Raw genomic sequence first — 24,648 nt, 5'->3', positions numbered from 1 at the left:
GAGGTACTGGAAGGTGCGAATAAGATTACATAAAGTGATGAAGTGCTTATAATACTGTGAGGTTACTCGCTTGGGGTCAAGGGGGCAAGGCCTTTATCAGGTAAAGATGTGCACAGATGGTCGGCAGACCTGAGCTGTGTAAGCCAGTAGATGTTTGTTTTGTTCATAAAGTGTTTCGTCATTTAGGCCGCTGTTTTAACGCCACGAAGGAGCTAGGATATTAAAGAATGTTGGCTCCCTTTGCTTCCACTGATCCATCAATTTTTGGTGGCATTCACAGTAGGAGATGTATCCTAAGACGAGTAAAACCAGTTTGCTGTTGGTGGCAATCAGGTCTTCCATCGCTGAACTGCAGACAGCCATGTAAATGACAGGGTACCAGCAGCACAGGCGCTAAGAGGTACTTTCTCAACGTCCTGCGCCCGCATCGATTTATGGGTAGAGCCTGGAGTTGCAGGGACGGCCGTCGCAGCCCTCGGATGCTTCCCAGCATCCCCCCGAATTCGGCCAGGCTGTGCGTCGGGTGTTCATACAGCGCGAGTCTGGGGGCCTCTGCGGTTCGGGGGCGGCCTCATTCCTAAGCGCCCCTGTGGGATTCAGCCCCAGGGCCCTCAGCAAGAGCGGCGCCTCCTTCCGGCGCTCAGGGGTCCGGCGTGGGCGGGTCGGGGGCGGGGCGTGGGCGGGGCGTGGACGTGCGCGGAGCTCCTCCCGCCCGGCGCGCCGCCTGCGGGGTGGTGACGGGCCCGGCCGCGCCGCGTCCCCGCCGCCTCTGCTGCCTCCGCGCCGCAGGCCCCGAGCTCTTGCACTCCAGACTCTGCCGGGCCCCGCGTCCCCGCGTCCCCGCGTCCCCACGTCCCGGCTCCGGCAAGATGACGCTCAAGGCGAGCGAGGGCGAGGGCGGGGGCAGCATGCGCACGGCGCTCTCCGACCTCTACCTGGAGCACTTGCTGCAGAAGCGCAGCCGGCCCGAGGTGAGCGGCCCCGCGGGTCTCCCTGGCGCGGAGAGCGGGGCGCGTACTCGTCTCTAGGCCGCGCCGCCAGCCGCGGTACCTGCCCCGTCTGCGGCCCTCTCCTCGGGGGTTCGGCCGCCGCGGCGGCCAGCGGGGTTCGTGCGGGACTTCGGGTCGTCGCCCCTCGTCGCACTTCCAGATGGGAATCTGGAGAGGCCAGGGCGCTGATTAAGGTCAACGAAAACTTCTTCATGGACGGAAGTAGGGTAACAGAAAGACTTGAAGGAACGGATCCAAGAGTGAGTCTGCTTGGTTGTTGTCGAAATGCTTGTTTTTCTGTCAGCGGAAAGGCTGGTAAAAGCCGAGCCTGCCTCAAAAGTGCTCACTCATTGTCCCTCTGCATTTAGGCAGGGCCCCGGGTACTAGGGTGCAGATGGGTGGTCCGTGGCAATTTGTGAGCAGAGGATCATTGCAGAGGTAATTCTGCCCTCCAGATTCCTGTGATGGCCAGTAAGTACTGCTAACCTCTGTCCCCAAGGATGCCTGGAAGGGAGGGTGATCATTTTCTTGTTATCTCTCAGACTTCTGGGTGTGGCGTGGACCCAGCAAGGTAAGGTTGTCACTCAGGGCCTCTCCCACCCAGGCACTGCCAGCAAATGCTTCCGCACTCACTCCTCTAAACGCTGAGGCCATCTCCCAATTGGAGCCATCAGCCACGGCACAGGCTGGCGGCCCCCCATGTACCCCAGCCTTCCCTGTCACGGTGGCCAGGCCCCAAGAGTAAATGTCCACAGAGACAAAGAAACAGAGAGAGGCAGGCAGAAGCTGTGTTGCCTGAGATAACCCAGCCTCAGAGCTCACAGACTGGATCTCTTTCCTAAACTGCAAGGTCTTCCACGGCACAGCTGTTTCACCCTCACTTTTTACATTTTAAAAGCCTAGTAAGTGGGTCCTCAGACATGTTTGCTAAATTGATAAGTGACTGGAGAGGTGGACATTAGAGATTCAGCAAAATCTTCCACTTTCACAGATGAGAAAACTGAAGACCCGTGAGGTAAAGCAGACTGTAGAGCTGGGGATTCTGAAACGATAAGCGTCAGAACCCAGGCCAGAGCTTGTATCTGCAGCGCTAAAGCTCAGTGTGCTGTCTGCTTCGCCACATCGTCTCTCCTTTCCACTGCAGTCAGAGTGCACCCTGCAAACCTGCCTGTCATTTCAAATCAAGACTGCAGTAGTCTAGGCTTAAAGGAGTGGCAGAAGGGGAACAGGTGGTGAAGACACTATGGTTGTTCAGATAACAAGACAAAATTAGAAGTTATGCGGTAAAATGTGCACTAGGAGGAAATCAGGGTCTAAAACTACCTGCTACCTCATGAGCTTGGACATGTGATTTTTTTTATGGAGGTACTGGGGATTGAACTCAGGACCTCATGCATGCTAAACATGCACTCGACCACTGAGCTAGACCCTCCCCTAGCCCTGATTTTTTTTTTTTTTTTTGATTCCTCACAGTCAGCTCACTTGGCTGAGTCTTAACTTTTTCAAAAAAAAACTTTCTGAAGTTTACTTTTAGCAACTTCATTGAGGTATACTTAGCAGATATATAATTCACAAATTTGATTGTACAGCTCCATGAAACTTGACAGATGCATACAATCATGTAATCATAAGCATAATCATAATGTAGAACATTTGCATCACTCCAGAAAGTTCCCTTGTGGTCCTTTATTAGAGTTATTCCTTCCACCCCTGGAAACCTGGAAACCACCCTGAAAACATCTGGGAAACATGAAACTTGGTCTTTTTCAGACTGTCTTCTAGATGGAATCCAACAGTGTGCAGTCTTTTCCACCTGGCCCCTGCGCTCAGCACAACCTGAGCCTCAGCACCCAGACCTCAAGTAAAGCTGTCTGCTCCTTGTGAGTAGGCTTGAGAGACTGTGTGCATTTTTGAAGAGAGGCCCTGTGGAGCTGTGAGTTTGTCCTGGAACGTTGGAGACAGCCTACTGGTTAGGCAGTTGGTTTGGCTGTATGTAAGGATATGAATAAGAAGAAAACTTGCTAAACTTCCACAGGGTGAGAGATTGCTTGACCCCCTGAGACCTGCCTGTCCAGTAGCAGTCAGCATGTTTTCCTGGACAAGCAAGAACCAGGAAAACTTCTAAGGAAGTCACTGGCTTGAGAGGAATTCATAAACTTATGTTGCTTCATTTAGGGGGTGTTGCTTTCTACAACAGTTCTAAGGACTCAAAACCCAAAGTTTCACTTCTGATCGTAGCCCACATTTACTATTGAAAAAGCATTGTCAAAAGATAATTTTGCAGTAAGTTTGAACTATATCCTGCCTCCTGTATTTAAATATACATTTTCTACCTTGGGGAAACTGATTTTATAAGCTGTCTCTGGCCTTCTTTTTGTGTGTTGTAGGGGGAGGCAATTAGGTTTATTTATTTATTTTTATTAATGGAGGTGCTGGGATTGAACCCAGGACCTTGTGCATGCTAAGCACGCGCTCTACCCCGAGCTATAAATTCCCGCATCTCTGTCCTTATTATTTATAGCAATCCATTAGTGCACATAAAATTGGTTGTAAAATTCCTAATAATGCTTTTCTCTTCAGTCCTACTTGAAGTAGCACTTTTCCCATGACCGGAAGCAATAGGTTGACAGTCCCTGAAAATTCACATGGGCCTATCCCACATCGAGAATGACCTAAGATCTAAGTCAGGCTCCAGGTGAGTTTCCACTAAGACCTGTCTGTTGGCTCTTAGGCCGTCAGATGCCACATGACTGCACACTGCTAGTCACTCATTCTGATGCAGCATTGTCATTGCCTGCTGTGCCCAGGCCTGGTGCCGGGACCAGGAAGGGAATAAGGTGTTGGAGCCTGACTCTTGGGGTGTTCAGGATGTAATTGGCAAACAGAGGTCCAGGGCAAGGGACCTCCATGTGCAAAGATTCTGGGCTGACAAGGTCTTGTCCCCTGGGGCAAGGGAGATAGAATCAGTTGACATTTCTCTGATGGCAGAGATTTTTCCCCTAATCTGTGAGTTGCTCAAATCTTGCACTGTTGCTAAAAAAGAAGGAGTCTGGGAGGAGGGGAAGTGACCCCAGGGTGGGGAACAGGAAGAAAAGCTCTGAATTAGGGAACCAGAGTACAGGTTTTGTAACATGGAATTTTCTTTGCGGATTCTTCACTTTGTCCCTTCATATAGAGAAATATACATAAGCAAAATACAGACAGTTGACCCTGGAGCCAAGTTGGGAGAGCGATCCTCCAGGTGGTTGGCCACTCCATATAACTGGTAGTTGGCCATTCTTTCGGAACCACGGTTCACCTGTCACCTCGATTCCGCGTCCATGGAATCAGCCCACTGTGGGCCGTGCGGGGCTGTAATATTTGCTAGGGAACAAATCCGACTGTAACTGGAGCCATGCAGTTCAGAGCTGTGATGTCGCAGCCCCAGCTGTGTCGGTTTTTGCCTTTTCTGGACAGGTGCCCTGTGCTGCTTTATCTGCCTAGTTCATTGTGATTTGAAGACAGTTCTTGCCAGAAAATCCTGACTCTTAGGCCTTCCTCTCCCCCCAGCTCTGTCCCCCAGCTCTTGTCATTTGTGGTTAAACAGTGCTAACCTGTTTCTAATACCTTCAGCATACTTGGTTTTCTCGCACTTTTTCTTGTTTTTTTGTTTTTTTCCACAAAGCAGAATATGATCTTGACCAGGCCTAGGTCTGTGGGAGGCTGGCAGCTGTGGCTGGGCAGGTCCCAGGGTCTGCCCTGTCCAGTGATCACTTGCCTCCTTGTCCTGGGCCTTGTTTGTTTGTGTTTTTTTTTTTAATTTTTTTTTTTTGGTGGGGGAGGTAATTAGGTTTATTTATTTATTTATGATTTTTTTTAGAGGAGGTACTGGGAATTGAACCCAGGACCTTGTGCATACTAAACATGCACTCTACCACTTGAACTATACCCTGCCCTGGCCTGGGCCTTCTGAGCCTCCACGGAGAAGCAGTTGGCAGAGAGCCTCATGGTGGGCTGGGCGAGCATTTGTTCTTAGCTGTGTTCGCTGTCACTGGCTCTTCATCCGATTGGATGAGAAGCCAACTTTTTAGTCGCCCCTGCTTGGTTTACCCCCCTCACCACCACCCCACCTCAGCCAAGTTTGCCATCTCTTTTTAATACCAGCTTACTTTTAGCGACTGCCCCTGCCCTTTGAAACCTGCAGATGTTTCCTCAGAAGGGCTTTCAGAGCAGGAGGCGTGGCCACTCCGGCAGTTCGTGTGATTAAAGGCCAGGAGGCTGCAGAGCAAAGGGCAGCCATCTTCCACTAGAGCCCCTCCTGTCCTGCCCAGTCCCTGGTGGGGAACTCGGCCGAGTGCAGTCTGCTACCTTTCACGTCCATTGCTCGTCCACCATCGCTCATGTCGCTCATATCGCTCATGTCGCTTCCGAGTCGCTTGGTGGTGGGGAGGACTCAGAAACCGGCTCCAGCCTGGGAAGACAAAGTAAAGGGAATACACAGATACGTATCTTTAGAGCACGTTGGAAGGTATTAGCAGCTGTGGAAACAAGAAAACAGAGGAGTGCAGGGGCCCCGTGACCAGATGAGCAGGTAGACCCTGGGGCAAAGTCATGACCTTCCCTGTTCTTCTTGGTCTGGGCCTCTGAGCAGTAGGACGGCCTGGGGCCAACTTGTGTCTGCAGCCCGATTCCTCCCTGCTTCCCCGTCCCCCTGTGAGGCTCTGTTTGCTTATTTCGAGGAAAGCTGTTCCCCCAGTCTGTGTTCTATGACCACCTTAAGCTTGATGGAGGCTGTATTTCCCATATGTCCTCTCTGCTGTGTAAATGAATGATTGAGTGGTTCCTCCTCAGACCATGACTTGACAAACTTGATGATGCTGGGATCTCGTGCACTTTGTGTGGGCCCAGAGCCGCAGGCTGAACTGAGGAATCACCTTTACCCTGTGTCTGTCCTTTCGTTCCCACATCTGAGGTGTCCGTTGATCTTAGTCACCATTCGCAACCTCTGGCTAAGTGTGATTGTGGCTTTTAGTCATCAGAACGGGAACATCTTGATGGATAAGCACATTTAAAAGACCAGCCTTTGCGATCGCAACTCTGAACTTTTCTGGATGGAATGTGCCCTGCCTCTGGTGAGCTTTGCTGAGTCCTTAATTTAAAGGCTGACATGTGAAAAGTCATCTCTGTAATAAAGCTGAATAAGACGAATATCTGCCTGTTCCAAGCACACCATCACGTAGGCTTCTCCTCCTTTCAAAGGGCATTTTGTTTTCTGTGAACTAAGACTTCCCGAGCTGTCACTGTTTAGAACGTCAGGCAGGGGTCCGCCCAGGCTGGGTCACAGGTAAATCATCACAAACGGTTCATCAGTGATACATTACAGCACGTGATAAAATAATATGATCCACATTTCCAGACTTTATGGCCACCTGTAGACTCTGCTGTCGTTGCTAACACGCTTCAATGATAGTTGCTGATAAACCTGTAGAATTCATTTCTGAGTTTGTTTTTCAGCTTTCTCAGCCCCACAATTACTAGTAAAAAGACACTGGTCAGCGAGGATCAAGGAAAGTCCTCACTTCTATTTCATGCTTTGAGGCAAGAAACTTGAGATTTGAGTTCATCATTTATTCACAGCAATCATTCAGTCAGTGATCCTTCAATTCCTCATTCCATACATTCAACCTATACTACACATCCACAGGAAAAGCATACAATAGTACAGATGGTTCATTTGAGAAAAAGATTTCTTCTTTCCAAGTTAGTGCTGCTTTGTCTCCTGTTTTCTTGAATCTGCTTAAAGAGAGATTTGATCTCAGACTCTTTAAATGGATCTGTGGCAGTAGCTACGTAGCTTTGAAGAGTTCCAGGTCACCATCGGCAGTGCTTTGATCACTGTGTATCGTGGCCTCTCACTTTCCCATGCCAGAGTAGGAATGGGAATCTCACAGTATGGGAACTGAACCTGCACAATGCATATTTCTCAAGGATCTGTAGTTCCCATACCATTCTTTGGTACCAGACAAGATCTACTACCACAGTCAGGATGTAGAACTGCTCCATCACCACAAATACCTCCCCAGTGCGTTACAGTTCTGTCTCCCCTAGTCCCGACTGTCTCTGAGCCCTGGTCTCTAGCTCTATAATTTTGGCATCTCAAGAATGTTATATGACTACAGTCACAGAGTACGCAGTCTTTTTATTGCTGGGAAATGGCCCGTAGTGAGGATGTACCATAGTCTTTTGAACTGCTCACCTACTATAGGCCGTCCTGGTTGTTTCCCAGTTTTAGTAATGGATTAAAGCGTTACGAACCTTGATGCACAGGTTTTGCATGAACACTTCTGTTGTGCTGTGGCTGGGATGTAAAGTAGTTGTTTAGGTTTTTTTTTTTTAAGAAAGTGCCCAACTCCCTTCCTGAATGGCTGTATCATCTCTCCCTGATACGTAACGGTACTGAACACCTCTTCATAGCCTCATTTGCCATCCTTCCTCATAGCCTCTTCTTTTTTTGGGGGGGGGCATTTAGGTTTATTTATTTACTTATAGAGGAGGGACTGGGGATTGGGCCCGGGACCTCGTGCACACTAAGCGCGCACTCCGCCCCTGAGCTGTTACCTCCCCCACTTTCATATCCTCCTTACTGAAATATATGCTCATGTCTTTGCCCTTCCACTTTCTTCCTTTTCAAAATTCTTTTCACTACTCAAGGGCCTGTGCCTTTCCATCATGTACACGTCGTCCAGAGGTGCTTTTAACATACCCTCCAGGGCTCAGGCGAGTGGAACCACTTGTGTGTGAGGAATCACATCTCAGGTGCAGGCGAGTCAGAAGTGTCCCACGGCCAGGTCTTCTGAGATTTTAAAGGGCAGTCGGAATCTCCTGATTGTCACTAAACAAAACAAGTGTGTAGCCAAAGTAAAACAGATCAGGGAGACATTACTTTGTCACTTCTGCTTTTTTGGCTACCATTAGAACTTTAAATTAGACACTTGTTCCTTCATTTATTCTCCCTCTTGCTATAGTCACACGATCAGGAGCCTCTTCCCTTCGTTTCTGTTTTCCTTCCAACCCCCATCACGTGTGTGCGACTTAGTGTTGTCAGGGTGTGCACGTGTACCACCTGTCCTTTACCTGTAATTGTTCGGTGATTCGCTAGAGGCAGATTCTGAAAAGGGAAAACCATACTATAAATGCGTTTTACATTATTGTGACTGGCTACCGACCCAGCAGCTTTATCCCACTTCTCCTGGTCGTGCTTGCACGTCTGCTCAGGAGACATGAACAGAAGTCTGCTGGGGAAGTTCTGGGCCACATGGCCCTGGCCTGGCCCTTCTTTCTGCCTTGACAGTGGAGCTGAAGATTGGATTGGCAGCTTTTTGGGAGAGCGTTTCACCCCAAGCCTCATTTCTTTCTCTGTGTTGAGACTTCTGAGTCGAGAAACTCTGAAATCTCTCACCCCCGATGACTTCCTTTTTTGTGTGGGGGGCTCTCTATCTCCCTGCCCGCTTTGCTCTCATTTAAGCAGGGCCCAGAGTACGCGCAGGTTGTGAGCTGCCAACCTGAAGCCCTGCGCAGGCCCGCAGGTGCAGTGTTCACGGGCTGACTGGCTCATCTAATGTAGAGTGCCTGCAAGTTCTGTGCCCCCTGGTGTCATAAGTCAGCTTTCTAAATACAGCCCTTTGTCACACAATTCGGCATCATGTGACTTCTTTGCAGTTCTAGCTGCTAGCCAAGGCGGTTTCTCTTTCTCACCACTTCCCTCATCTGAAGATGCCTAGTAACCAACACAACTTCAAATGTCACCGTGTTATCAGGATGAAAGTCCATTCAAATTAAAGTGCTATTGTATATTATTTTGTAAGGAGCACCCTTATCTTATGAGACATGTATCCATCCGCAGGCCTCTCCCATCCTTGCCTCTGATCTTCCAGTCCTTTTCTCTCTAGGCCCTTGGGTAGGCCACTGGGCGCTGCCCAGGAACAAGTGAATGAGTGAATGAATATAGATCTAGATAGATGGACACACAGACAGACAGAGATTTCTCCACAAGGTGCACCACTCATGCCCCACCCACTGGGAATGTCTTCCCTCCACTCTGTCTGTAAGGGGCACCCCTGGGGGTGGCTGTATTGCAGCTGCCATCCATTTTCAGCTTGTACTCAGATGCTGAGTTTGGAGTAATCTCACGGATGATCACTCCTTCTCAGTCTCCTTTGCTTGGATTTGTTCCTCTTCCATACTGTTTTTGATTTACTATTTTATCAGGAGTGGCCAGTGGGCACTTTGAGAAGTTTCTACGGGCCTTGTCTAAGACCTGCGCTACTTCAGCAGCCATAGATGAGAAAGATGAGAAAGAACCAGCAAAGGAGACTGAGAAGGAGCGTTTCAAGGAGAAGAGAGTGGTCATCTGTGCGATTACTCCATTTGTTCCTCATACTGTTGATGGATTTGGGAGGTGCTCCAGGTTTGGGCTTTTCAGAGTAGTGTTGCTCTGAGAAGGGCACAACACCACTTCCATGGGATCCCCGCCAAAAAGCCATAACCTTAATCTAATCACAAGAAACCATCAGACAAACTCAAGTTGACCACGTACAAAACTATAGGCCTGGCCTCTTCAAAGATGACAAGGTCATGGAAGACAGAGAGAGCCTGAGGAACTTGTGCACACTGGTGGAGATTAGAGAGATGTGAAAACTGAGCATACTGCATGCTCCTTATTGGAGCCTGGACGAGGTACATGATGATTGGCACAGATGATGAAATTTGAGTATGAACTGAGGACCAGATGATGGTATCATAGTAATGCTCAATTTTCACTTTTGAGAGTGCTTTTCTTCTTGGAAACACATAGAAGTTGTCCTCAGATTACGCTCAAATGGCTCAACACTTACACTGTATAACAGTAAATCCCTTGGTGCACATGATTTCCGCAGTTCATGCTCTTACCTGCTGGGCATGAGGGTTCTAGTTACCCGCTCCATGGCCCTTTCCCCCTCTTTTTTTTTTAGTATTTTATTTTCTTGCAGGGAAGTTACTAGATTTATTTATTTTTAGAGGCGGGACTGGGGATCGAACCCAGGACCTTGTGCAGGCTAAGCATGCGCTCTACTGCCTGAGCTATTCCCTCCCCCATTTCAGGCTCTTAATGCCATTTCTCTACAGTGTTTCATTTGAAAGTTTTTAAACTCACTGAAAGATGAAAGAATTTTATAGTAACTTCCATTAACCATGCCTCCTATTTTCCACACTTAACATTTTGCTATGTTTGCTTTAGCACCTATCTATCCCAAAACCATCTGTCTATTTATCTTTTTTTTGCATTTCAAAATAAGTTGCAAACATGAGACTGCTTCACCTCTGAAGGCTTCAGCATGCATACCATTCGCTAGAGCTCAGTATTTCTTTACGTTTCTTTTTCCTAATTTTGTGGTTAAATTTACATACAGTGAAATGCACTAGGTGAGTTTGAACACTGCATGCACCCCTGAACCAAAACCCTTGTCACAGTATGGAACATTACCAGCGTCCCACCAGACGCAAGCAGTGGTTTACATTTTTTTTACTATACTTTTGCTTGTTCTAAAACATCAGAAATGGGACCATTGTAGTAGCTACTCTTTTGCGTAGAGCTTCTTCCACGCAACATCGCGCTTTTGAGGTCCATCCGCATGGGAACTTGTACCGGCAGTTTGGTCCTTTTACTGCTGAGCACTATTCCATTATGTGGATGTGTGACAAGTAGTTTATTTGCTCTCCTGTGAGTGGACACCTGGACACCTGTTTCTGCTTTCAGCTACCAAGAATAAAACTGGTATAAACATTCATGTATGAGCCTCTTCGTGGGCACGTGTTCTCCTTTCTCTCTAGGAGTGAGACTAGGCACATGTGTGTTTAACGTTATATAAGAAATTGCCAAGCATTCCCACAGCAGTGGATGAGAGTTCCCAGCACCTGCCTTTTTCATTTTAGCCTTCCTCGCGGGGTGCCGTGGTATCCTGTGGTTTTACCTTGTGTTTCCCTAATTACAGTGATGTTGAGCATTTTGTCAGGTGCTTATTGGCTGTTCACATCTTCATTAGTGAACAGTCTGTTCAAATCTTTGTCCAGCTTTTCATTACGTGTCATCCTGTTACTGAGTTCTAAGAGTTCTCTGGACGTTCTGGATATCAGTCTTTGTCAGATGGAAGAATCACAAACCTTTATTCTCAGGCTGGGCCATGCCTTTCTGGTTTCTTAAGTGTCTTTGGTGAGTAGCTTTCAGTTTGGATGAAATCAATTGTTCGCTTTGATGGTCATCACTCCTCTGTTTCCTAAGCCGGCGCCTCGCTCAGTGGCCTTTCTTGATGAACAGATGTTCTTACTTTGAAGTACTTATGCTTTCAGTTTTCATTTTATGGTTTGGATCCTTTATATCATGTATAAGACATTTCTGCCTACTCCAAGCTTACACTGTCTTAAAGTTTGGTCGGATCACTTTTCACCTTTGGGCTTTGTGTATAAAATGACGTGGAATCCACATTCATTTTCCCATATGGGATCGATCCAGCACCACTGATTACAAAGACCATCCTCCCATCAGCACTCCGGTGCCTGAAATTACCTCCAATTTATGATAAAGACGTCTTTCCATCTCTTAGTGTCATTCATCTAGCTTTGCTGTCTTGGAGATCTGGGTAAAGGAGTCACAGTGGGTGTGTCACATTGGGGCAGTGGGAGGGGTGGGAGGGGTGGTGGGTGAGTGAAACTGGCTACCACAGGAATAAGCATTGCTTTGCAGAGCCTTTGGGGGTTTCAGAGTGCTGCCCACTTCACACACCACTCTGTTGTTTTGACCCAATAGGCCGCATCGCCCCAGTTGAATGCTGTGACTGAGGACACGTGCACCAATGGCTCTGCGGCCCCCGGGAGCCCAGCCCAGGCCAAGGGCCAGGAGGTGCGGAAGGTGCGACTCATACAGTTCGAGAAGGTCACGGAGGAGCCCATGGTAATCCTTGTCCTGTTCTCCCCGCACGCCAGGTGCCGCTAGGCCCAGCTCCTCCTCAGAGCAGCACCTCGGGTAGAGATGAAAAACATTTCTCCCAATAAATCACCTTAAAATAAAGCTGACCATGTCACTGCTTCATTTCAGGGCATCACCCTGAAGCTGAATGAGAGGCAGTCGTGCACGGTGGCACGGATTCTGCACGGTGGCATGATTCACAGACAAGGTACTCAGCTGGGCTCCTCAGCCCTCGTTCAGTGATGAGCTGGTTACTCCCCGGGAGTGTGTTTGTGTCTGTGCCAAGAGATTTTGTTGTGGCATCATAACTGGCTCTTTAGAATAGTTGTGTGGTGACATCTTCGTGTGCTTGCCCAGTGGTGCCAGCTCTCCCTCTAATTAGTTAAGCCCCTTGCAATAGACCTAGAATACATAGCAGTGAAGAAAGCAGACCGTCTCTGCCTCCTGGGGCTAACAGTTAAACTGAGATAATACTTGTCAAATAAATGATGCCAAGTAGATGTTGTATCTCCTTGATGTGAAGCCGCCATCAGTTTTCAGAGGCATCCTTTAGTGACAGCGCTTGTTTGGTGTCTAGGGCGGCACAGATGTTCATAACCACTCTTCACAGAGAATCTTAAGCGCTGATTAACTTTACCACATGGTAGCATTTGGCGGTTTTAGGTAAACGGTCAAGTGCTTGCCTCAATACGTCCCTGGAGGCAGTCTAAAGAACATTCGCATCTCTCAGGGTTGAATGTTTTCAGTCCTCTGTGTCTGACACAGTCTGTCTGTGGCGTCTCGCGTCTCATTGGCAGCTCTTGTTTGAACATCTGTTCTGCTGGGGACTGACTTTTCATTTTGTGCTAGGCTCCCTTCACGTCGGGGATGAGATCCTAGAAATCAATGGCACAAACGTGACTAATCACTCGGTAGATCAGCTGCAGAAGGCAATGGTGGGTATTCGCGATGCCATTATCTCCATGAAGTGTGGCCCCGCATTGGTGTCATGGGCCTCATTTTCCGTCACAGGGTTTCTGCCTCATTGAAGGGACTCTTAACCACTGTTGGTCCTTGTTCTGGGCAAGAAATGACAGCTCTCTGTTTTCATTTAGCAAACTTCTGATACAAGGCAAATAACCTGCAGTGTTTATCTAGAAAGAACATCAGACTGGGTGGCAGACAGCCCCAGTCTTGAGTGGCAGCCCTGAATCCCTGCGCTCCTTTTATTCCACCCCCAAGAATTAACTTCTCTAAGGCACCTGTAAGGGGGAAGATGAGAGTAATTGCTCTTCTCACATCCTGGATCTGCTATGAAGAGTGGATGGAAAAGTTGAATGTGCTCTTTAAATTCACTTGATCTTTGTCAAGCACCATCTCCACCCCCACCCCCCGCCCCGAGCACACCAGAGACCACTCCTGTCACCACAGCATGACAAAACACCATGCAGTGCTTGGGGGTCATTGGCCACCACCAGTAGGAACCACACCTCAGGCACTCAACAACTTGGGGAAAAGTGTAATTTCAACCAGACTGTGGTTGTTCACTTGGGACAGAGATGAGGAACCTGTTTAAGGATAGACCTTGTGTCTGACCCAGATGAAGGAACGGGGACCAGATTTACCCTACTTCTTGGAGCACCTCAAATCCTCAGTGTCCATGCACCTAATGAGTGGACAAATACTTGAAGTATTCAAAATACTCGAAACAAAAACTGATAGGACTGGAAGGAGAAAAAGACAAATCCACAGTTATAATCCGAGATTTGATATCCCTCTTATAATAACTGACAAAACAATTAGCCAGAAAATCAGTGAGGGTCTAGAGGATGCAAACAGCATTATAAACCAATTTGACCTAACAGACATGCCACATTCTCCAGGATAGACCATCAAATGAGCTTCAACATATTTAAAGGACCCAAATCATACAAAAGTGTATTGTCCACCTACAATGAAATGAAATTAGAAACCAAAACCAGAAAGATGTCTGGAAATCTCTAAATATTTGGAAATTAGCACACTTCTGAATGACTCACAGGCCACAGAAGAAATCACAAAGAAAATTAGAAAATATCTTGAAGTGAATAGAAATGGAAACCAAGCCTGTCAGATTTTATGGAACATCACTGGAGAAGTGCCAAGTGGAAGTTTCAAGCAGGCATGCCTGTATCAGAAAATGAGAAAGGTATTTTTAATCACTGGCCTCAGCTCCCACCTTAAGAAACTAGGAAAAAAAAAAAAAAAAAACGGACAGGACCATGGCAGATTAATGTGGAAGGCAAAGGGGTTTATAAAAGAAAACTCTGTAGTAGGTTACTTGTGGTGATGGGGTGTGTGTATTTACACATTTATATATGAGCTAATTGGAGGCGGCGAGGGAACCAGTTCATTACTTTGAAAACTGGTAAATCAAGAGAAAAAACGATGCGTTTGTCCTTTTTTCCATAGATGAACTCTACTGCTGGGTAATCAGAGAGTTAATTAGGGGAAGGTTTGTCTATAGAAGTGAAGGGCTGATAGAGTTGCACTGTCACCATTTGGCAACTCTGAGGGGAAGTAATTGACCGAGCATTGAGCAGCCACAGCTGCTACTGTCAAACAAAAAAGTATAGAAAAGATACCACCTCTGAAATTGGACATGAATCTGATTAAGCGTTTTTCTTGATTCAACTGCTGACTGATAGCAGTGAGAAACTCTATAGGACCAACAACCCAGCTCCTCCCATAAAGGAAAGACTAGAAAACACTGTAGGGAGAGCAGGTAGGTGAAAAGCATCTTAGAAGACATCAACCAACTGCATAACAAACATTTTGAATATGTGAACATTCAAAATCTGTGCTGCTTTTTAATTTATGCAAATATAATCAATTATGTAAAAGTTAACGTGTGTTATGTGGCAAAAGATTTCATAAACAATAGACTTGGAAAAATATTTCTTGTGCCTCTAATAGGTGGACAGTTAATAACTCTAAAAGTTATTAAAGTGCTTCTAAACTGTATTATAAAAAGACAAACAACCAAATAGAAAACCAGACAAAAGGTAGAAAAGAAAAAGCATATAGCTAATGAGCTTTTGAAAAGCTGCTCAACTTTGGTTACGGAAATAAATTTACAAAATAAAGCAACCATGAAATATATGTAATTCTGGCAAGAATTTGGGGGAAAGGGCTGCTCATATATTGCTGATGAGGGTGGAATTTCTACAGTCTTTTGGAAAAATAACGTGGGATAGCCATGAAAACGGTTTTACCGTTTGATTCTGCATTTCCATCATGGGGTTCTAGTCTATATCAATCAAATGCAGATATGGAAGGATATATGTTCAAGGATGTCTGTTGCAGAAAATGGGAGTAAAAATAAAAAACCGGCAACAATCGACAAGCCCAATAATGGGGGTGATGGCTGAATAAAGTAGGACCCAGCCACAGCCATTAACAAGAATGAGCGAGGTCTCCATGTGCTGGTCTAGAACTGTACCCATGAAGTAACGGAAACCAGGTAAAGCAAGTTACAGAGCAATGCATATTGTATAATCTCATTTTTGGTAAAAACAAACAACAAAAACAGAAACATACAAATACGTATATACGTGTGTCAATATTTGTAAATGTTTTCATTGGTGTGGAGACAGGTATGTGCCAGGGTTTGTTTTAGGTATTTCTCAGGACCTTTTGGGTCAAGTGTGGAGAGAAAGAAAAATCATTAACCTTTTCTTCTTTGTCCGTTGTACATCTCCATGTTATTCTGCTGGTTTATGGGGCACATGCCACTTTTGCATTGAACGAAGTACTGTCCTATGAGATTTCAAAGTGTGCGGTAAAGGTAGCTATTGGGAAAAACACTTGACCTAGTGAAACCCCAGCTCACCCAAGTTAGTTTCATTTCCCTTTTCTTTTTTAATAGAAAGAAACCAAAGGAATGATCTCATTGAAAGTAATTCCCAACCAGCAAAACCGTCTTCCTGTACTGCAGGTAGGTGGCTCCGTTTTCTCTATCGTGAGGATGGCTGGATTCTTCCGGCTTTGATTGCAATGCTGTGATTCTAAATATCCCAGCAAGTGTAGCTGCCTGGTACCCTCTGAACTAAATGAATATCTGAATATCCGTTACCAACAGGCAGGCCTTGTTTCTGACCACTGGCATGACTGTGCTTTGCCTGTCTGTAGTGGATGTAAAGGCACAGGGTAGTTTCCTAACTCACAGGAGGAAAAATACAAGTGGCCAGGGAGCAAATATTCTCTAATCTCACCAGTCATCAAAGGACCAGAAAAGGAAATATCTGTGCGATACAAGTTTGCACAAAGAAAATTGGCAAGTGTTTTTTTAAATAGTAATAAATAAACCCAGTAATTAATAGTGCCAAAGTAAAGAGAGTCTACCATGTACAGGTCACTTTGCTAGAAAATGGGGGTGCCATAAGGAGAGATGACTACACACCCAGTTCATACACAGTTAGCTCATCAGTGGCAAGGAGAGAAACAGCTTGAACAGGTCCTTGCGGGTAAATGTGGAAGAAGGGATTTAAAAACAAATGACTCTGAAGTTTCTGTCACAGATTAATTATAGTATGATGCTATAATTTTCTTTGAGTAAACTTTTTAAATTGAAATTTTGCTATATATGGGCATATATACAACAAAGCACAACAAATCGTAAGTATAAAACTAGTTGAATTTTCACAAACTGAACACCCATGTGACCAGCAGCCAGCTCAAGAGACAGAACGTGCCCAGCACCCTGAGAAAGCCCTGTGCTCATTTCTAGTCACCCCAACCCTGACTTCTAACACCAGGACTGAGAATTATCTGGGTTTTTTTCCCCTCATTTTGGCCATTGTGATGGTGGTATTATATTGTGATTTTAATTTGCATTTATCTGGTGATTAATGAAAGTAAGCTCATTTTTATTTTTCTATTTTTAAATGTACTTTATTTCATTTATTTTTGGGGGGTTGGGGAGGGAGGTAATTTGGTTTATTTATTTATTTATAACGGAGATGCTGGGGATTGAACCCAGGACCTTGTTTCTTGCTAAGCATGTGCTCTACTGCTTGAGCTGTACTCTCCCCACCCCACAGCAAGCTCATTTTTATATATTGGCTATATTTCTTCAGATAATGCTTGGAGAAATTTACCATTGAAGCTGTCAGGACCTGTGTGTGTGTTTGGGGCAGGGGAGGTTGATTTTCAATAACAGGTTCAAGTTCTTTCATAGATACACGAATGTTCATATTTTCAATTTCTTATTGTTTCATTTTTGGTAAATTGTGTTTTTCAAGGGATTAATGAAACATATTGGTGTGAAACTGTTTATCATATCTTCTTATAACCTTTTAAATGTCTCTAGTGTATCTCCTGATCTCTAATGGGAAATTGTGTCTTCTCTAGTTTGAAAATCAGCCTTGCTAAGGCTCTTAATTTCATGAATCTTCAAAGAACCAGTGTCACCTTTGTTGATCCTTTCAACTCTGTTTTCTATTTCATTGCTTTCTGCTCTTTATTATTCCTTTCTTTATTTCTTTGGGTTGGATTTGTACCCGTAATCTTCCTATCAGAGGTAACCGATGTTAAATTCTGATATAACTTCTTCCAATTTTTTTCTATCTGTAAACACATTTTTTTTATTTCAAGCATACAGGGTATTGTTTTTATTTAATGATATTCTCATTTAATATTGTATTAGCAGCATTTTCCAAGGACATTAAATATTCTTATACAAATTGGTTTTTATAGTTGCATGGTAATATATTCAGTAGGTAACCGTACCTAACTAATGCCCCATTCTTGGAAAATTAGATTGTTTCCAATATTTCACTTTTATGGATAATGCTATGGTCAAGACATTTATCCATGTATTGTAACTGACAACTTCTGCGTAGAAATAGATTGTGGGGTCAACATATATCAACGTTTCAAGACTTCAGGCACATTTATGTTTATTTATGGTATTTGTGAAAAGATTTCTCAGTAAACACATGCATTTCAGATGGTAGCTGCTTTGTGTTCCAAGCCTGACAGCTCAGACCCAATAACCACAAACGTGCTGACCCAGAAAGGCACTTCAGGGCTGCCCCCTCTGCAGTCACTTGTCTCTCCGCCTTTAGTCAGTCGGTCCAGAGCCTGCTTATTTACAGCAGAACTTTCTACTTAGCATTTCTCTTGAAGTTGCTGCTGCAGTCCCCCGCCTTCTTTTTTAAAATTTTATTGATTTATTTATTTTTAATTTAATTGTTACTTTGTGGGGGGGATAGATTTATTTATTTTTTAACAGAGGTCCTGGGGATTGAACCCAGGACGTCAGGCTGTCCCCCGCCCCCCGCCTTCTCTTGCAGATGTTCATGAGAGCACAGTTTGACTATGATCCCAAAAAGGACAGTTTGATCCCTTGCAAGGAGGCGGGACTGAAGTTTGTTACTGGGGACATCATTCAGATCATCAACAAGGATGACAGTAACTGGTGGCAGGGACGGGTGGAGGGCTCCTCCAGGGGCTCAGCAGGGCTGATCCCGTCTCCCGAGCTGCAGGAATGGTGAGCTGCCCAGGTCCGGGCGGAACTGGCGTGTGGATGGGGCCCCATGCCTGCACAAACAATTGCTTCGCTCCAGAAATCTGTAATCTTACATCTAGTTTCCGTCTACCTGGCATCATGGAGGGGGTGGGCAACAAGGAGTTCAGAAGCTTGACTGGCAGGCACAGGTGCCGGAATAGCTCTTCGCTCATCTGCAGACCTCTGTTTCCCTGAAGGCTTTCCCTTTGGTTGTAGAGCAAGTGACCACGCTGGGACTGGAGCCCCCCCTCCCTGGTCTCCTGCCTCCCAGACTGGTGTCCTGGGAAGATATCTTCTGAGTCCTGCAGAAGACAGTCAGATTTTAAATATGTGTTCTTTATGCAAATTCCTGGCGTATAGGAAAAGTAATCCCTGTCCCCAACTCAGATTGCTCACTTAGGCCTAGGTTACACCAGGTGGCCCTCGGACAAGGTGGTCTCACAGCTAATGCTGGACTGCCCTCTACCAAATAACTCCAGGGTAAAGATTATAACCTCAAGGGGTTTTTCACATAGCAGTATTGTAGTTTTAAGCCAGGATTCTGGGCCTCATCTCCAGGGATGATCCAGTGCACAGGGAGTTTATAAACAGGAAGTGTTGTATAGAAATCAGCAAAGTAGAAGTATTAGAATCTATTTCATGTAGTAACAGATGGTATTGTATTATGAAAGTGTTGCATGTGTGTGTTATTATAGGTGTACAAGTGTGTAATACAGGCTTGCAGTGTACAGTATATTTCTCATAGTGAGGTGGGCTCATCAGAATTCAAAAACCACTGGACCAGAGAAAGTGAGTTGTTTCAGGGTTGTGTTTGGAATCTGCTGAGAAGCACACAGCAGTCACAGCACACAGGGGACCAAGTCCCTTCTGAGGGCCACTGCTCCAGACGCTGTCTTAGGCACTTTGCGGACATCCTTGCCTTGGACACATGAACCCTCATCACGTCCTCCCTCACCACTCCAGCTGGGTCCTTCTCCCTCTGTCTAGGCCTTCCTTCTACACATAGAGACAGGCTGAGAGAAGGGGGGCCGGCGTCAGGAGAGATGGGGGCTCAGTACTGGCACAGGGAAGAGCATTGGCATGAGTGAGGCAGGAGACAACAGAGAGTGGCTTACAAGAGGGACATGGAAAGAGACAGAGAAACAGGGAGACTGCGGGGGAGCAGCTGGCGGAGGGTCGGGGTGACCCTGGGGCTTTGACACCGAGTGTCCCCCAACACCCTTGGTCATCTTGTCCTTCCAGGCGGGTGGCAAGTGTGGCTCGGTCCACCCCTAGCGAAGCTCCGAGCTGCAGTCCCTTCGGCAAGAAGAAGAAGTACAAAGACAAGTACCTGGCCAAGCACAGCTCAAGTAAGCTGCCCAGGGCAGGTGGCGCAGGGGGCACCCAGCACGCAGAAGGCAGGCCACCTCCTCAGGGTTCCCTTGATCACATTAAGTGCGGTTGGTGAGACCGAGCCCGCACGTGCAAAGCGGGTAGCCAACTGCACAGCCTTCCAGACCCTTCTCAGTACATCAGTGCCATCAGCACTAGCAGCTGCCAGGTCTCAGCCACCCTAGAGGGCAGTGTGTTTCACTGAGAATGAATTCTGGCCTCGTTCTTGCCCTCCCATGGCAGGTGGGGTGGGGGGAGCATCCAAGAGCCTAAGAGAGCAGAGGGAAGAGGAGGGCATGGGGTCCAGAACGTTCAAGTCCAAGAACTGTCCCTGGACTGGCCCACTGTTCCCAGCTTGAGAATCAGTGTCACTCGGCTCTCTTTGTCTCTAGTTTTTGACCAGTTGGATGTTGTTTCCTACGAGGAAGTTGTCCGGCTCCCCGCGTTCAAGAGGAAGACCCTGGTGCTGATCGGTACCTCTCACTGCCCCTCTGTGCTGCTTTGCCAGTTAGAGGATATCTCTGTTCTGAGTTTCCTTCCTTCCCTCAAAAAAAAAGGGGGGGGGCAGTTACAAGGAAAGAAAAAGAGAAATGAGGTGTCTTGGGTCCTCCATGTAGAGCAGACAGTGCCCCATCTGGGTTCACCTTACAGCTGAGAGCAAAGCTGATGAGTTTCTCAGCAACTGATTCTTAGGTTGTCTGTCCATCCGGCTGGCAGCAGGGATGTTCCAGTCCTGTGCTTTTTTTTTTTAAAGTGCATATGGTAGAGAGCTTTGTCAGCACACTATAGGGCCCTCAGAAGTGTTCTGAGCGTTTGGAAATGGAATGAGTTGCTGTGTTCTCTCTCCAAGCCTTTCTTCCCTCCCTCCCAGGAGCCAGCGGGGTGGGCCGCAGCCACATTAAGAACGCCCTGCTCAGCCAGAACCCAGAGAAGTTCGCGTACCCCGCCCCGTGTGAGTAGCTTGGGGGGGGGGGTGCCACTCCCTGCCTGAGACACCCTAGCAGTCTTTCTGTTTGTGATTTTAATTTAAATGTTTGATTGTAAAAGCAAAACACAATTTGGAAAGAACCACATTTGTACCCATAATTACTCCAACTAACAAAATAGCTATGTTGTTTGTCTACATAACAAGCGGTAGTAAACATTTTTATTCTTTTAAAAATTAAGCAAATAATACACTGTTAAAACTTCTATTACTTTTTTCATTTTACTTTATACTATAAACATTTTTAATGTGCCTAAATCACTCTCAGTCCATTGAGTGGTGAAGGAAATTACATTTTCGTGAAATGTTTCCTAAATCAAAGCGGCAGCTGTTCTAGATCTGAGAAGAATCAGGCCGGTGGTCAGGTGGGCGCTTCGATAACTTCCATTCCCAGAAGTGAATCCGTGTAGAAAACTGGAATCAAAACCTGATATTAGTATTTTTTTATTCATTGCTTTTCCGTTTTGCCTTCAGGGACACAGTGAGAACTGAAGTAGAAAAAACTACAGAAGTTGGCATGAGAAGTGAGTTAGAGAAAGAGGGTGAGAGGTGAGGATAACACAGGTCAAAGAGGAGTCGTTTTAAGTTGGAAAGAAAGAGCTGCGTGGGTAGTTGCGGACTGAGGAGACAAGTGGACGGTGCAGAAGACAGGGGAGGCGATGCGTTCAGTGAGATGAGACGCAGGGGAGGCTTGTTTCAGCTACAGTATCTGTAGCACAGTTTACCCACAGGACCATTTATACGAGTAGCAGTAACTGGTGTGACTTTGGAACATTTCAGCATTCATTAATATGAGCTTCAACCAAACCAAAGTACTCTTCTTTCCAAAGTATGAAAAGGAGACTTTTCTTTTTTAATTTTTTAATAATTTATTTTTTAAGCTTTTCTTTGGGGGGAGTAGTAATTAAGTTTATTTATGTATTTATTTTTAATGGAGGTGCTACGGATTGAACCCAGGACCTCATGCAGGCTAAGCATCTGCTCTACTGCTGAGCTAGACCCTCATATACCCTCCCCCCAAAAGTAGACTTTAAATATACTTCCAAGAAATCCTGACTAGACCCTGTAGATCTGTCATGTCTTCATTTCTGACCCCCAGCGTCCCTGGGTCGGCTCTCAAAGGTTCAGTGTGTTCTCAGTGGCCAGGGGATCTCCGGGTCTGCATCGTTGCCTGCACTCACCCGAAGGGTCCAAGGCCTGAGGGGATGGTGGGGACCCCAAGTTGGTCAGGGGTTTGGGTTCTCGCGCAGATACAAGCCGGCTGCCCAAGAAGAGTGAAGAGGACGGGAAGGAGTACCACTTCATCTCCACCGAGGAGATGACCAGGAGCATCTCTGCCAATGAGTTCTTGGAGTTTGGCAGCTACCACGGCAACATGTTTGGCACCAAATTTGAAACAGTGCAGCAGATTCACAAGCAGGACAAGATCGCCATCCTCGACATTGAGCCGCAGGTGGGTGGGCGGGAAAGGAGGAGCTCTGGCTGGCTTCATGCTCGGCCCCCGGTGACCTGGAGCGAGCGCAGCGCTAGAAACGGTGACAGCTAACTCCAGTTTTCCCCTCCTTTCTTCCTTCCTCGGCTGCCTCTTCTAGACCTTGAAGATTGTTCGGACGGCAGAACTTTCACCTTTCATCGTGTTTATCGCACCGACCGACCAGGGCCCCCAGGTGGGAATGAAGGTGTTGTTCGGGGTGGGCAGGCTTCACACTCCAGGCCACGCAGACTGGGAGCCCCCGCCCCGTTCTGGGCCAGAGTGGTCACACAAGCCTGGCTGCAGCTTGTGACCCCGTCTCCTGACAGCTCCCTGGCCCCTGCTGTCCTTCCTGCAAGGCCCAGAAGCCATGTTCGGGTCACTCAGCAGACAGTTGTTAAGCCACTAGCTAGGCCGGTGCCTGGGCTTGGTAGCAGGGACAAAGCAGGTCAGACACAGCCATTGTTGCAGAAGCACAGGTGCGGGAAGCGGCGACGCTGAACCCAGCACGCGGTGTGGCACGCCCTCCCCGCCCCCCAGGCACTTGCTGTTGCACTGAGCAGTGGAGATGAGTCCGGATCAGCACATGGAGGCCTTCTCAGTCCTTCTTAGTGGCTGCATGGGCTCTGAGGCACATACAGAGCAGAATTGCTTGGTTTCGTCATTCCCTTCTTGATGGCTACTGAGGTGGTGGAAAGCTGTTATCCAGCCCCATTTTGGGCCAGTCTAGTGGAGGGGAAATGGAACCTCATTGCACTGAAGTGGCTGAGTGCCTGTCAGACTGCCAAGGGCCGTTTGTATTACCTCTTCTGTGAACTGCCTAGTCAGGTCTTTGCCTTAGTTCTCTGTCAGGTTGCTCTTAATTTCTAGGAACTCTGTTAAGTAGCCATTTGTGGTATCAGTTACAAATTGTTTTCCACCAGTTTGGCCGGGTTAGTTGGAGACCCTCCGAGAACTGCACTGGTCTTAACTACTGCCTCTCCATGCCCTAGTGTTAACATCCTAGGTCTTCAGGGTTTAAGGTTTCTGTGTCTGTGTTGTTCGTGTGGTATTGCTAATCCCAGCTGCTTCCATTGAGAGTAGAGTGTCAGGCACAGTACTAAAGCTTGAATTACACGGTTCACCCCAGGTCGGAATGAGTAGGACTTGAACTCCTGTTTGGGTGACTCTTGAGGCCGGGTGTCTTTCCTCAGCATCAGCAACCAAACTAGCAAATCTTTTTCAGCCAGTGCCCCAGATGGAAAAGCCAGAGAGCGCCCTTGCCCCTGGGCCGCCTCCCTCCAGGTCCCCGGCCTTTATCCGCTCAGGCCCTGTGGTCAGGGTCGACCCCCGTTACCACCAGCTCAGGCCAGCGCCCCCAGCTCTGCCAGGCCTGGGGCAGTGGCTGAGGCCCGAACACCATTTTGCCCTGGGGTGTTAGGGTTTAAGGTTTGAAGCTGGTGATTCAAAGCGAGGCAGTAGTCACGAGACTACTCCCCCTTCGTCTGTCCCGCTGTAGCTCCCATCCTCGGCTCTTCCTCCCCCTTGCAGACCGAAGCCCTGCAGCAGCTGCAGAAGGACTCGGAGGCCATCCGCAGCCAGTATGCTCACTACTTCGACCTCTCACTCGTCAATAACGGCGTCGAGGAAACCCTTAAGAACCTGCAAGAAGCCTTCAACCAGGCGTGCAGCTCTCCACAGTGGGTGCCTGTCTCCTGGGTTTACTAAGCCTGCAGAGGGCGGAACTACCATCCAACCCTCCAGCTTATGGAGTTCTATTCCTCTTGCTTTAAGACCAACAGGCTCGCCCCAGCTAGTTCTGTCAGCTTCCAGCTCTCTGCAAATACCCTAATTAGGCCAGTGGGCGTCAGTCTTGTTCAAGTTTCTGAAGGGCTGGGCTCTGATTTGCCTGATGGGCCCCATCAATTAGGATTTCAAAAGGATCTCTAGAAATTGGGGGCCAAAAGTACCATCCAAATGCAGCTGCTAATCAAAGATGGTGCACGTGGGGAGGGAAGTAATGGGCCCCGCCCCTCTAAGGCCTGCTCTCCTTTACCTTTAATCACATTTGTCTTTGCTTTGAAGAAAGCAGTTTTAACCGCAACTTTCTCAAACGCCAAATGAAACAGCTGTGCAATAGAATGATGTCTACTCTGGGAAACCCTCAAAAGCAATAAAAGCATTGCTGTATTCAAATGCCGATGGCCTTGTACGTCTCTGGGTTTCCACCTGCACCCCAAGACCCTGGGAAATGTTGCTGGCTTCAGCTCCAGAGGACGCCAGATGCCTCTCCTGGGTTCAGAAGTCTCCCTTAAGCTTTTAACAACCTTGTCTAGAGGTCAG

The 24,648-nt window shown here is 47.1% G+C and overlaps 1 protein-coding gene across 2 annotated transcripts; it reads left to right on the top strand.

Moving 5' to 3' along the window:
* The first annotated feature begins 729 nt into the window (after nucleotides 1-729).
* MPP1 (membrane palmitoylated protein 1) lies at nucleotides 730-24,505 on the top strand. 2 transcript variants are annotated; one of them, XM_032475926.1, is made up of 12 exons: nucleotides 730-971; nucleotides 11,812-11,955; nucleotides 12,100-12,178; nucleotides 12,820-12,905; nucleotides 15,857-15,925; nucleotides 18,285-18,481; nucleotides 19,742-19,848; nucleotides 20,263-20,343; nucleotides 20,742-20,822; nucleotides 22,106-22,308; nucleotides 22,448-22,522; nucleotides 23,857-24,505. In XM_032475926.1, the coding sequence occupies exons 1-12, from the start codon at nucleotides 870-872 to the stop codon at nucleotides 24,031-24,033; spliced, it is 1,401 nt and encodes a 466-aa protein (XP_032331817.1). In that variant the 5' UTR covers nucleotides 730-869; the 3' UTR covers nucleotides 24,034-24,505. The 2 variants fall into 2 exon arrangements, with proteins under 2 accessions (XP_032331817.1, XP_032331816.1); XM_032475925.1 differs by having other exon boundaries at nucleotides 23,825-24,505.
* Nucleotides 24,506-24,648: the final 143 nt, after the last annotated feature.

The sequence above is a fragment of the Camelus ferus genome, chromosome X (assembly GCF_009834535.1).
Source record: "Camelus ferus isolate YT-003-E chromosome X, BCGSAC_Cfer_1.0, whole genome shotgun sequence".
In the NCBI taxonomy this organism is placed as follows: domain Eukaryota; kingdom Metazoa; phylum Chordata; class Mammalia; order Artiodactyla; family Camelidae; genus Camelus; species Camelus ferus.
This window is presented reverse-complemented; position numbering and strand designations above follow the sequence as displayed.